The sequence below is a fragment of the Canis lupus genome, chromosome 16, assembly GCF_003254725.2.
Source record: "Canis lupus dingo isolate Sandy chromosome 16, ASM325472v2, whole genome shotgun sequence".
NCBI lineage: Eukaryota > Metazoa > Chordata > Mammalia > Carnivora > Canidae > Canis > Canis lupus.
The window spans coordinates 5,162,336-5,175,405 of NC_064258.1; the positions used below are offsets into that span (position 1 = coordinate 5,162,336).

The 13,070-nt window shown below is 42.5% G+C and overlaps 1 protein-coding gene, 1 long non-coding RNA gene and 1 other non-coding gene across 14 annotated transcripts in view; 1 reads left to right on the top strand and 2 right to left on the bottom strand.

The window, feature by feature from the left end:
• The window catches only part of LOC112650939 (uncharacterized), a 115,626-nt gene extending 109,196 nt beyond the window's left edge, over positions 1-6,430 (bottom strand). For 2 of the 8 annotated variants that reach the window (XR_007402818.1, XR_004805708.2), the window contains exon 1: positions 5,409-6,423. This is a non-coding gene — a long non-coding RNA (uncharacterized LOC112650939). Of the gene's footprint in view, positions 1-4,690; positions 5,231-5,408 lie in introns of those variants that run through there. The other 6 variants (XR_007402819.1, XR_003130529.3, XR_003130530.3 and 3 more) reach the window with 5 other exon arrangements.
• A 326-nt stretch (positions 6,431-6,756) lies between these two features.
• Positions 6,757-13,070, top strand: part of TPK1 (thiamin pyrophosphokinase 1) — a 332,218-nt gene continuing 325,904 nt past the window's right edge. The window contains exon 1 of one of the 5 annotated variants that reach the window (XM_025434004.3): positions 6,757-6,990. Coding sequence is in view for 4 of the 5 variants with exons in the window: in XM_025434002.3 (XP_025289787.1) it covers positions 6,948-6,990 (43 nt within the window). In the remaining variant the exon portion in view is untranslated. The remainder of the gene's footprint in view (positions 6,991-13,070) is intronic. The other 4 variants (XM_025434002.3, XM_035699734.2, XM_035699735.2 and 1 more) reach the window with 4 other exon arrangements.
• Positions 10,116-10,245, bottom strand: LOC112651086 (U6atac minor spliceosomal RNA). The gene has a single exon (XR_003130597.1). It is a non-coding gene; the product is annotated as a U6atac minor spliceosomal RNA (small nuclear RNA).

Consider the following 13,070-nt stretch of genomic DNA (forward strand, 5'->3'; position numbering starts at 1 on the left):
TGGTCTTCATGAGATGTTTAAAGATGGATAATGTGTTATAATTCTCAAAGGAGTTTAGTAATAGTGTGCTGTGTTTTCAGAAGTTACTGCACTGCAGAAAATTTTTATTATAGAATCTTTTGGAACAATATACCATATATTTTGAACTTTATCAGCTCAAGAAAATGAGGGCAGAGTGGAAGATAATTGGGAAGGAAGATAAAGAGCCATCTTTGTGTCCTGGAGAAAACCACATAACCTGCTACTAACAGGAATTCTTTGTTAGAATCCATTGAAAATTTGGTTGAAGCGATGGAATCTCTACTCTGAAAATTGTACCATGTTTGTATGTGTGGTGTCTTCTTTGGAAGCCCCGAACATGCCAGTGATTAAGAATAATGACTCATAAAAAATAGAAGAATGACTCATTAATTTTCTTTTATATACATTTTTACAAACTTAATTTTTTTAATATGCTGCAAAATATTAATACATAAAATACAAAATATGAAATCAAAAGTTATATTTCCCTCAGCCTGAGGTCTCCTATGTACTTTATCTCTTTTTCTCAGAGATCACTTTTTTTTTAAAGATTTATTTCTTTATTTGAGAGAGAGAGAGAGCACTAGAGGGAGTGAGCCGGAGTGAGAGGGAAGGGTAGAGCGAGAGGGAAAAGCAGGCTCTCCACTGAGCAGGAAGCCTGACATGGGGCTCAATCCCAGGACCCTGCGATCACGACCTGAACTGAAGGCAGACGTTTAACCAACTGAGCCACCCAGGTGTCCCTCAGAGATCACTTTTTTCTTTCTATGGATATCCAAATGCATTTTAAAATATAAGTGGGATTGTTCTGCCATTTGCATTTAAAAAATTTACTCTGTCATGAGTATTTTTCCACGTGACGGCATATTGATTTTGCTTATTTAAAAAAAATTCCTGGTACGATATAATTTTCTATTCCCTTGTCACCACTCTTTATTAATCCATTTGACAAATCTTTATTGAGTCTCTGTTATGGGTGTGGTATCCTGTTGGCTGGAGAATAGCAATGAACAAAACAGATATGGTTCCAACTCTTAGGGAGCTAGTAGAAGACAAATGATAAAGAAATAAACAGGTAAGTTAAACAACTACAGATTGTGAGGATAGCTATGCAAGAAAACAATCCTAGATGAGAGAAGGAGTGACTGGGGAAGAAAGATCTATACCAAGTCTTGATGAATGAGCCAGCTGTGAGAAGAACTGGAGAAGGGGCATCTCAGGCTTTTGCAAACAAGTACATTATGAGCATTCAGTTAGTACTCATCGATGGCTTGCTCTTTGCCAGCAACTCAGCTAGAGTATGAGGATGCAAAGGTGAACTATTAAAATTCGGTCCTTGTTGTGTTGGAGCCTGTATTTTAGGGTAATGAATTAAGATATAAAAGACCTTAGCACAATGACTATAACAAAATAATTGTTCAATAAATGTAAATTTGTTTTATTATTTAAAAGTTTGCAATCTGGAGACACATGGGTGGCTCAGTGGTTGAGCATCTACCTTTGGCTCAGGGCGCGATCCCAGGATCCTGGGATCCACTCCTGCATTGGGGCTCCCTACAGGGAGCCTGCTTCTCCCTCTGCCTGTGCCTGTGACTCTGCCTCTCTGTCTCTCTCATGAATGAATGAATAAAATAATTAATTACATATTTTTTAAAAAAATAAATAAATGTTTGCAATCTGATAAATTTATCTCACTGTTCAAATTGGCTTTTCCAAATGCTACCAATGTTATGATAAAGGAAATGTTCAACTTTTATCGTTTGTGGGCCTTATTCCTGCGCTCCCACAGAAATTATATTTTAACATTTACTAAGGTCAAAATGAGTCTGCAGAACCCCAAAGCATGGGTTCTATCTGCATCCCAGGCATGCATTGTACATCTGCTTTGTTAAAGCCTTAAGAAAGCATTTTGAACATAAAAATTAAGAAAAAGGAAGAAACTTACCTGGTTCCTGTAAGGTTCAAGTCCTATAGCCCTGCATATACTAGAAACTTACGATAAGGTCTACAACTTTCTTTTCTTTCTTTTTTTTTTTTTAAGATTTTATTTATTCATGAGAGATGAGAGAGAGAGAGAGAGAGAGGCAGGCAGAGACACAGGCAGAGGAAGAAGCAGGCTCCATGCAGGGAGCCCGACGTGGGACTCGGTCCTGGGACCCGATCCTGGGACTCCAGAATCATGCCCCAGGCTTAAGGCAGGTGCTAAACCGCTGAGCCACCCAGGGACCCCCCAGTCTACAACTTTCTGATATGTCCTTTGTCTAATGATTTGTAACTTTTTATGTTAAAAAATGTATATAACCCCATAGCAAATGTTCCTTTGCCAGAGAAGTCTCGTGTAAAGATTGTGTATCCAGGGCAGCTGCCCTGACTTGGGCTCAAATTAATCTCCTTTCTTTTAGAAATTCTAAAAGGTTTATTCATTTTGTGTCAACAGTTGTGTTTTTCACATGTTTATTTGCCATTTGAATATTTTCTGTAACTTTCCTGTATATATCCTTGGTCATTATTTTATTCTTTTATTTACCTTTTTTTCCCCTAAGATTTTATTTATTTTATTCATGAGAGACATACAGAGAGAGAGAGAAAGGCAGAGACACAGGCAGAGGGAGAAACAGGCTCCATGCAGGGAGCCTGATGTGGGACTCCATCCCGGGTCTCCAGCATCACACCCTGGGCGGAAGGCAGCGCTAAACCTCTGAGCAACCCGGGCTGCCCATATTGTTTTGTTTACCTTTTACTGATGGATTTATAGTTCTTCATAAGATCTAGATAGAACAACCACTTGTCTGTTATATATGCAAATATTCTCCCTTCACCTCCAGTTTGTTGTCTTTCTAGTTTCACTGGTAGCATCTTTAAATATGTGGACTTTTGAAATTTATTCTAGTTAAGTATTTCAATTTTCTTCTTAACAATTTTGGGAGGCACTTGGGTCTAGGTTATGCATAAAAACTTTGCAAAGGTGTATGCTACAGTTATAAACAGTGATGTCATCAAGATGTACATGGAGTACCATATTCATGGAGCAGGATAAATATTTGCTGCAAATCGATATGTGCTAGCACCGGGCCAGGTGCTTATCTATCACTTGATCTCTAAAGAACTCTTCCTAAGTAGGCAACATTGTTTCTCTCTTATACCTGAGGAAACTGAAGTTTCAATGTCCCACAGCTAGTAGGTGACATAGTTGAAATGGCCTGTGTGCCTCAACTATGATTGCACATTCATGGTATTTAATTAGCAGTTTGGTTTGAAACTGTGTATGAGATAACGTGTACATTTGGCTTAAGAGGCAAATAGGAAAAACACCTGGAAATTCTATTTATCTGGTAGCTAAAAAAATGAAGGAATATAGACAATAGCGTACTCTTCTATAACTGGATTGATGAACCCTGGGTATTGTGAGATAAACGGTCAGATATTAAAGCAGTTAAAACATTTCATTTAGGAACTACCAATAGTAGAAGAAACAGCTGAGCTCCATTCTGATTTGTGCAGAAGTGATTTGGATGTGTTAAAGGGGGAATAAGGGAGGGAGAAGATGAGGACCTAGTAGGGTCAGAGAACGAAGAATGACACAGGGTAAGTCAGCGTCAGTGTGATTAGGACAGCTCTGCTGTCCAGAAGTAGGGATTCTATCCCCCCGTAGAGACTGGGAAACAGAAGCTCTATCCTTCCTGCTGATTATATTCCAAAGAAAGGGTTTCAGGTGCTAGAAAGAGAGAGTGCATTAAGAGAGAGAAATAAGTACTTCTGAGTTGTTAGAGATACATGTCTCAATTGTAAGCCCTTTGAGAGGTCAGGGCCTATCATCAGGTGTTGGCTAGAACAAACACTAATTTTGGCAGCTGTGAAGATGGGAACAAAGGACTCCAATAATTCGAAAGTAATACCTAACAGACAGGATGGGTTCCCTGATGTCACGGGAGGAAACGCTAACAATTTAAACAGGCAGAATGACCATGAAGAATGAAACCAGTCACCCAGCCTCAAGTGACAAGCTTGCACAAAATTCAGCAAAATTTGCAAAAAGACTCCTGCAACACTTTGTGTCATGCTCTCCAAGGGCTGCCACATCCTGAAACTGCCACCAGAAATTATCAAACTGTATCCTGCTTGCCATTCTGCTCTTGAAACTAGTAGTTGGGGACTTAAGTCTGACCAGGTTCCATAAAAAGCACAAAATTTGAGTGTTTTGCCTAATTCTTCCCTTTCAGAGCATCCTCTTAGTTTGTAGCTGAAGGTTGCATTTCCCTGTTTGCAAACTGCATGATAATACAACCTTTCCTTGCCTTTGACCAAATCCACATATTCCAGGATTTTTTGTTGACAAGCTTTCTCAGGCAGGCATTTTATGGGGGTGAGAGGAACAGCACTGGGGTCAACCAAGCAACAGGCCTGGTGCAACTAGAAGCCATATTGGAAGTTGGTCAGGTGTGTTAGTCTCACAGAGGTCTCCAGGAGCTTTTGTGTGCTTGAGAGATGTGCAGTTCTCACTAGATCTTGGAGCCATGATTTATGAGCGACATTAAATATAGAGATTGGAACTAGGGTGGTCAAGTCTAAAAATCACATCACATTAGAACCTTGAGAAAATTCAGCTTAGCCTAGAAAAGGTAAAGCCTAGGTAGTTGTCACAAGCATGCTGTGGAGGTGCACACATGAGTCCTGTCTTTCCACAGTGTCAGCTTTATTTAGTCATAAAGCAAGGTTGACATAATTGTAAAGCAGTTTCAGGATTTCAAACTCAATGACTTTTTGCCACGTTTACCTTAGCTTCCCATATATCATACCTAAGCAAAGCTAAGACAACAAAGTCACCCAACAAACAAGCTACAATAAGGGGTAGGAAGTTAATGAACCAAAATCAAAGTCTGTCTGGGAGTGTGCAGTTGAGATAAGGACTCACTCCAGTCAGAGCGAGCCCCTTGGCATGTGCTGCTTGTTATGTTCAAGCCATGGAGAATCTCTGTTCAGAGATCCATAGGGCCGAGCCTTTGTTGGCAAGTGCCTTTTTGATGTGATCAGTGGTGAAAGGATCATTATCTAGAAAGTCTGACAGTTTCTTGCAAAGGTCCTCACTTCTTAAAGTTTAATCAGACTTGAGCCTTCACAGATCTCCTTTGGGTTTGCTGATTATGAGTCCTGGGTATCCTCAGCTTGTACTATTTTCCATAATATCTGGTCTTTGCGACAACATCCTTGGCTGCAAAAATCACTGCTTAAAATAGGTCACTGACATGAGTGACTCTATCTTGCTTTGTGCTCTCTTCAGTACATTTAGGATGATTATGAGCACCAGGGATCCCTCTAACATGTGGTATTCCTGGGAGGTGGGGGGGGGGGGGAACAATGACAGATACAGGGAGGGGATTTTTGCTTACCTTAAGAAATTTTCTGGTGATTAGGGTTGCTCAATTTTGGAAAAGGCTGCATGGCAACAGAATGAGCTCTCCATCCTGGGAGTGTTAAGGAACAAATGCAACCTCATTTGTTGGGTTGCTTAAAATTTGTTTGGGTAGCTTAAAATTTCTTCCGTCTAAAGCTTGACTGACCTTGGGGCACCTGGGTGGCTCAGGCTGTTAAGCGTCCAATCCTTGATTTCAGCTCTCAGGGTCCTGGGATAAGCCCCCAGTTCTTCTTAAGCTCAGTGGGGCATCTGCTTGAGGATTCTCTCTCTCTCTCTCTCTCCTTCTGCCCCTCCCCATGCTTTCATGCTGTGGTTTCTCTCAAACAAATAAATCTTAAAACAAAACAACAACAAAAAAACTCAAAAAACTTGATTGACCTGGAAGATAAAACAGCAAGTTATGTTGTCAGCCCAATGCATTTCCTCGGGAATGGCAAGGCACTGCAATTCAGGACCTGCAAGCTACGGCAAGACCCTAGGCAAGTCCAACAAACGGGAGGACCCCATTATTTCAGCTAGAAGGAGGCTGCTTTGAAGGGATAGTTGCAGAAAAGCAAGGTTCAGGGTGATGAGGGTTTCTCATTGGCCCGGTTTGCAGGGGTTGCTCAAGGACGCCACCAACATCTTGTCCCGTTGGGGCCTGTTGCTTCCTTCTTCTGGAAGCTTCTCCCGTTGGGGTCTCTAATCAGTCCTTCCTCTAACTGGCAGGCGAGCGGTCCACGTTAGGGAGGTTTCCCTTTCACTACTTTCCGACAACTTTTCCTGATTCGGTGCACCAGGGAGGGAGCAGGGGCTGGGCTGGCGCAGGCGGGCTGGGCAAGGATGCAGCAGGCAGGCGGGGGAAGCAGGGGGAGCGGGGAGGGGCCCGGGAGCACGCGCCCCGGGGGGACGGCAAGTGTGCTAGGCGGCGAAGCCGGGCTGAGCGCCGCGGAGGGCAGCGGTCCACCAGAGAGCCCGGGCGGCACGAAGCCGGACGAAGCGGGCGGGCGGGCGGGCGGGCGGGACGCCTCAGCGCGGCGGGGGCGGGAGCGCGTGCGCGTGCGCGGCGGGGGCGCGCCGCTCCGGAAGGGGGCGGGGCCGCCTCGCGCGCCGTTCCTGAAGCCTGCGAGCGTCTGCCGCGCGCCGCCGAGGCTCCTCAGCTGAGCTCGGAGCGGTCGATCGCGCTCCGCTCGCCGCCGGCTCCACCCGCCGCTGTGTAAGTGCGGCCTCCGCTCGGCGAGCCGCCCGCGTCCTGGGCGCGTCCTGGGCGCGCGGGGGGCGGGGCTCCGCGGTCCCCGGATGCTGGCGGTGCGCGCGGGGCGGGAGGAGGGGCGGCCCCCGGGCGTCGCGCCCCCGGTCGTGGCTCCTCCCCGCCGAGCGGGTCCGCCTCCGCCTCCGCCTCCGCCTCCCGGTGGGGGCAGCTCCGCCCGGAAGCGGCCGGCGTTCCGGAGAGTCGGCGCGCGCTTAGTTAAGAGCGGGGGCGGCTTCTAACGCGGCGTTTCTGTTTCCTTAAGGCCGAGCCCCGCAGCCCGGCATGGAGCATGCTTTTACCCCGTTGGAGCCCCTGCTTCCTACCGGTACTGTACCTTTCCCCGCACCCCGGGGCCCCTGGCCGGCCCCCTCGTCGCAGCCCCGAGAGGTCGGACGCAGAAAGTGTTCCCGTCGGCCACTGGTTCCCGAGTTCTGAGCCCCGAGGCCGACTCCCCGACCTCCTGCCTCAGTCCCCCCCCCCCCCCCCGTAATAAAAACCAAAAACCAAAAACCAAAGCGGGGGCTACACCGTCGTCCTGGCCGCACGGAGCGGCTCGGTTTCCCTGCCGGGCTGCCCTGGAGGAGCGCGAGCGCCCCCTGCGGCGGGAGCCCGTGGGCCGCGAGCCCTGCGACTAGGCTCATCCGCATCGCCTGCCCCGCCGAGTCGTAGACCCCGAGCTCATCCCGCCGGTGGTGCGTGGCCCTACAAGTCGCCCGAGGGCCGCAGAACTCGCCTCAGGGTTGTCACTGCCTTAGAGCTGCAGGCCGCCCTCCCCTGGGGCGCAGGCGGGAGGTGCATTTGCGAAGCTAGCGTTCCTTGTCGTGTGTAGTCACGGACCCACGGGATAACCTCTTAGTACTGTGTTTCCTCACCAGCTTTTCTTTGCAGTGTAGAACTTGTGTTTTATCAGTTTGCAAACTTCTTTAAAAAAAAAGAGAGAGATTTTTATTTATTTACTCACGAGAGACACGCAGAGGCAGAGACCTAGGCGGAGGGAGAAGCAGGCTTCTTGGAAGGAGCCCCTAAGCGGGAGCTTGATCCCAGGACCCCGGGAATCCTGCCTTGAGCGAAAAGCAGTCGCTCAACCACCGAGCCACCCGGGCATCCCTCAGTTCGTAAATTTAAACGGAAGGCATAATCCGATGTTTAAGGTTTCCCATAAACACGTGAATAAACGGGTCTGGCGAGGGTATCTGGGGTTTGATGGGGTTTGATGTGGGCTTGCCCAAGTTGTTGCACATCCTGGGAGTGTGGTTGGTAAAGAACAGGAGTTAGGGACCTTGACTTCTTATTCTCCAGTTATTCACCATGCTGAGTTTTACACAAATGCCTTTATTATCTTGCTTGCACGTGAAGGAAAGTGGTAACAGAACTAGTATCTAAACCCAAACCTGACTTGGTTAAGAGGTTTGGGGTTTAATTATTACTGTAAATAGCTTTTCTTTTCTTTCTAAGATTTTATTTATTTATTCATGACACACAGACACAGGTGGAGGGAGAAGTAGGCCCTGTTCAGGGACCCCAATGCGGGACTGGATCCCCAGGATCACTCACGCCCTGGGCTGAAGACAGCGCTAAACCGCTGGGCCACTGTAAATAGCTTTTCAAAAGTTGAGAAAAGCAATGGCCAACATTTTTGCAAAATAAGTTCTTGGTAACTTGGTTATCTCGTGGTAGCCAAACCAACAGCATTTCCATAAGTAAACATCGGATCCCCGCGTTCTGTTGATAATTTAGTTTTGTGGTGAAAACCTAAGTGCTTTACTGTGATAAAAGAAATTTTTGACTTTTAGTATTGGTGGGCCCTGGGAAGCTAGCTATACTCAAACATTTACTAAGGTCAGACTGACTCTGCAGAACCTCAAAGCATAGGCTCTGTTTGTATCCTGAGCACATACTGTACATCTGCTTCATTAAAACAAAACCCAAAAAGGAACATTTTGTACACAAAACAAAAAGGAAGAAACTTCTCTATTTCTCATAAAGTCCTAGGAACCCTGCAAATTCTAGAAATTTAACATCTTCAGCACTCTGAAATGTTGTCTATTGACTTGTAACTTTTTATGTAAAAAAAAAAAATGTGTTTAGTTGTATGTGAAATGTTCCTTTGCTGGAGCACACTTGTCTTTGCTAAGATAATGTATCTAGGGCAGCTGTCCTGACTTGGGCTCTAATAAAATTTTTTTTTTTTTATTTTTAAGAAATTCTAAAAGATTAATTCATATTGTAGCAACATACGACTGAAGATTTCTAGTGTTTTCTCTGTTGAAAGGAATTTATCCTAGAGATAGTACAGTATAGTAAGGGAATCAGAATCTCTAGGTTTAAACCCTAGTTTTGCCACTATTTACTAGTGTTAAATTACAAAAATTCAGCAGTGAATGTTAGTGATGTAATTGACATTATTAATCAATTTGTGAAATTTGGCAGCATCCCAGCAGCAAGTAGAGGGGAGCTCCAGAAGGCTACAGAAAGGCAAAGGTTTTTCAAGGCAGGACAAGGAGATCAACAGAAATAAAGATTGTTTGGAATGAGGTCATCTTCCTTTGGGGAGATGGAGCATGTTCCAGAGAGACACAGGCAGAGGGAGAAGCAGGCTCCATGCAGGGAGCCCGACGTGGGACTCGATCCCGGGTCTCCAGGATCACGCCCTGCGCCGAAGGCAGTGCTAAACCGCTGAGCCACCCAGGCTGCCCTCAGACATTTAATGTGTACCTAGTAGCGAAGTAGCTTTTCAGTCAGTAACTTCGGTGGATCTCATTTGTAGACGTGGTTTACCTGTGATACTTACTCAGATTTAGTGCAGCGGGCTGCCCAACAGTTAAGCTGGCTCTCTTAGCTAAATGCCGGGTGGACCAAAATGTTTACCCCTCTGAGATCCCTAGGTCAGAGAAAGATTTATGGGTTTTTTGGATTTTTTTATTTTTTAGTAGTGGGGAGCAACTAAAAAGTAAGTTTATTATTTAAAGAAAAACAACTAATGTAGATTGTGAGAGTAACTTATTAATAGTTGGCATATGTTCTAAATACTCATTTTGGTCCATAGGCCTCAGCATGTTATTAGTCTTGTTTTAAAGAAAATGGATTCATATTATAAATTGTTTTGTAAACTATTCTTTTGGGATAGTGAAAATGTTTTTTGTTTTTTGTTTTTTTGTTTTTTTTTTTACATTGTATATGTTCAAATTTTTTCAAACAAGTGTTTCTAAAGTCCATCCTACTTAGCCAATGTTATCATTCTAAAATTTTGGTTTTGTAAATTCTGTGTGTGTATATGTGAAAATAAGTAAGATAGGAACTGTTTACCATTTTCCAGCAACTTTTTTCACTTATTATGTTATCCATTTATATAGATATCTCAAGGTTTCTTTTTAACTTTAATACCAATGTACCTAATATATAATTAGTTTCAGGTGTACAATATAGCGATGCAAAAACAAAAAAAAACCAAAAAAACGATGATTAGATGCCACAAAGTAGGTGGCAGGGACTTAACTGTGTGTACGTTTGTTGTCAGGCCTGAGGGCCTCATCCATCCTTGTCAAGGGGAGTACTCGTTTTCTCTCCTTTCATACAACACTTCAAGTTGCACTATAGACTCAAATGAACTAGTCTTTCTTATTAGACATTTAGGGTATTTCTAGTTTTTATTGTTACTATCTACAATGCATATTTTTGATCATGATGTTTTTGCATATATATGAAAATGTCAGTATTATAAATTCCTAGAAATGAAATTGTTGGATTAAAAGGGTATGTTTGCATTTCTGTTATCAGGAGGAACCGACAACTAGCTAGTGTGTATTTTTTGTTAGTAGGTGCTGTAGGGGTACAAAAGTGAAAGGTGTGATCTCTTCTATTCATGAGTTTATGGTCTGGTTGGAGAGTTGAGAACAAAATAAATTCTAGTTAGATGTTGAATTATGTATTATAGGAACCCACATAGAGAAGTTAGGAACTCAGGGGAAGGAGATGAGTGCAGTTTGGAGTAGGCAGGAAGTCATGGAATGGATAGACCTCAGCTGTGCCTCTTTAAAAAGCACTAGATTTCAATTGAGAGTAGCCTAAGGGGAGCAAGAGAGTAACATAGAAGATGTGCCCTGAGTGAAGGCTTAGTGCTGCCTTCGACCAGGTATGAGCTCACCTGGTGGTGAGTGAAGAGAAGTAGGTCTGAGAAGGTTGGAGAGTGCAAATGAAGATTGTGGTTGAGGAGTGAGGGTAGTACCAGATTGTGGAGGATAGAGAAATTTAAAGCAGGATGGGAGACAAGAAGTGTTTCTGAAATTTTCTGTATCTCCCCGCCCCTTGGAACATTCTTTTTTTTTTTTTTTTAAAGATTTTATTTATTAATGAGAGAAACAGAGAGAGAGAGAGAGAGGCAGAGACAAAAGCAGAGGGAGAAGCAGACTCCATGCAGGGAGCCCGACGTGGGACTCGATCCCAGGTCTCCAGGATCACGCCCTGGGCTGAAGGCAGCACCAAACCACTGCGCCACCTGGGCTGCCCCCCTTGGAACATTCTATGCAAAGCTGTCATCTCTGTCACAGTTCTGTATTGTTAATCTCATATGGGTTAAAGTCCTTCTCTTGGACTTGAAGACGCTTTGAGTTCTGATTCCTAACTACTTTTCCAGAATACATTTTATCCTTCTCTGTGCCCAAGCCAAGTGAACTACCCATGTTTATTAGAACATTTGTTCCAGATTTAATACTCTTGCCTTAGCTCATGCTAAATTTATCCCCTAGAATGTTCTTTTTCAATCCTTAGAGTTAGTATTACATTTTAGCCATTTGGTGGATGTCTAGAGGTATCTCTGACTTTAATCTATGTTTCTTTATGGCAGAATGCTGATTTTTTTAACGTTTATTGGCCTTTTGCAGGTCTTTTGTGAAATATTTATGACTCTTGCCATAAAGAAGGGGAGGGGTCTATCGTTTTACTCTTTTTTTATTTTTAAGTAATCTCTATACCCAACATAGGGCTTGAACTCATGACCCTTAGATAGTCATATGCTCTATCAACTGAGCCAGATAGGTGCTCCATCTTTCCTTTTTTTTTACAAATTAATAAAGAGTTGCCTGGCTGATGCAACATGTGATGCTCAATGTTGGGATTGTGGGTTCAAGCCTCACATTGAATGTAGAGATTACTTAAAAAATAAACTATTTTAAAAAACAATTTGTAATTTTTGTTTTTCTAAAAATTGATGTATAATTGACATAATACTGTATTAGTTTCAGATGTACCGCTTAATGATTTATGTGCATAGTATTGCAAAATGATTGCCAAGCAGGAGTTTCTCATATACTCTGCATGCAGCTCTTTAAATCTTGATTTTTCTCATCAGTAATATACAGAGAATGAGACTTTCCAAGGACAGTTATTGGGAAGATTTAAGATTACGTGTAAAGCATTTTAACACTGATAAATGGCAAGAATACAAACATTTTTATTTTTCTCATTGCCTTAACTTTTTATCTAAAGATTTTTGTTTTAATTCATAATGAACAATATTTAACTGTTCTAGGCATACAATTGCTGTTTTAAACTCAAGCATAGGTGATTTTTCAAAATGTTTTTGTAAATAGGGACAGTTTCTGGCTTTGTTCTTCAGTGATCATTTTTTTTTCATGAGCTTTATATTCTGAACTCCATATGTTTGAAAGTAGATTTATTTTAAACACCTGATTGCTAAAATAAAAGTGAAGAGTCAGACTATCTTCAGAACCATTATTTCACATGTACTTATTTCATAAATGTAAGACACAGCAAATGAAGAGGTATTTATTTCTGGCTTATAAAAATATTGATGTTATTTAAAAATTTTTACAACATAGTACATGCGCATTATAAAAATTTAGAAGGTAAACAAAAGTGAAATAACAATGCCATATTCCATCCTCTCAGAGATTACCACTTATTGCCATATATGTGTGTAAGTGGTATGTGTGTATTTATATCCCTCCAGATATTATACCATGAAGTATTGTTAAAGTATTATATATATAATTATATATATATGTTATATATGTAACTATACAGTGAAGTGTTTTTAAACCTAAAGGAGAACATACTATAAGTTGTTTCATTCAGTTCACAACTCCACTTTTTCTACCGAAAATTTCATAGTACCTGTCCATATTTCAATTTTCCCCTTGTTCCAAAAATAACTTTTCTAGTTTCTTGTTCCCAACTGGGACCACCTGTGTGTTCTTCAGTCTTTTTAAATCTTGTTCAGTTGTTCCTCAGTTTTTAAATCTCCCTTAAGATTGAATATTGAAATTTTAAATCACTTTTATATCACTCTTAAATGGATCTGATGGAATAAAAAATATGGCAGATATGAAACATTATTCACTTAATATATAAAAAACTCTAGTTTTAAAAGTTCTATTTTATTTTCCC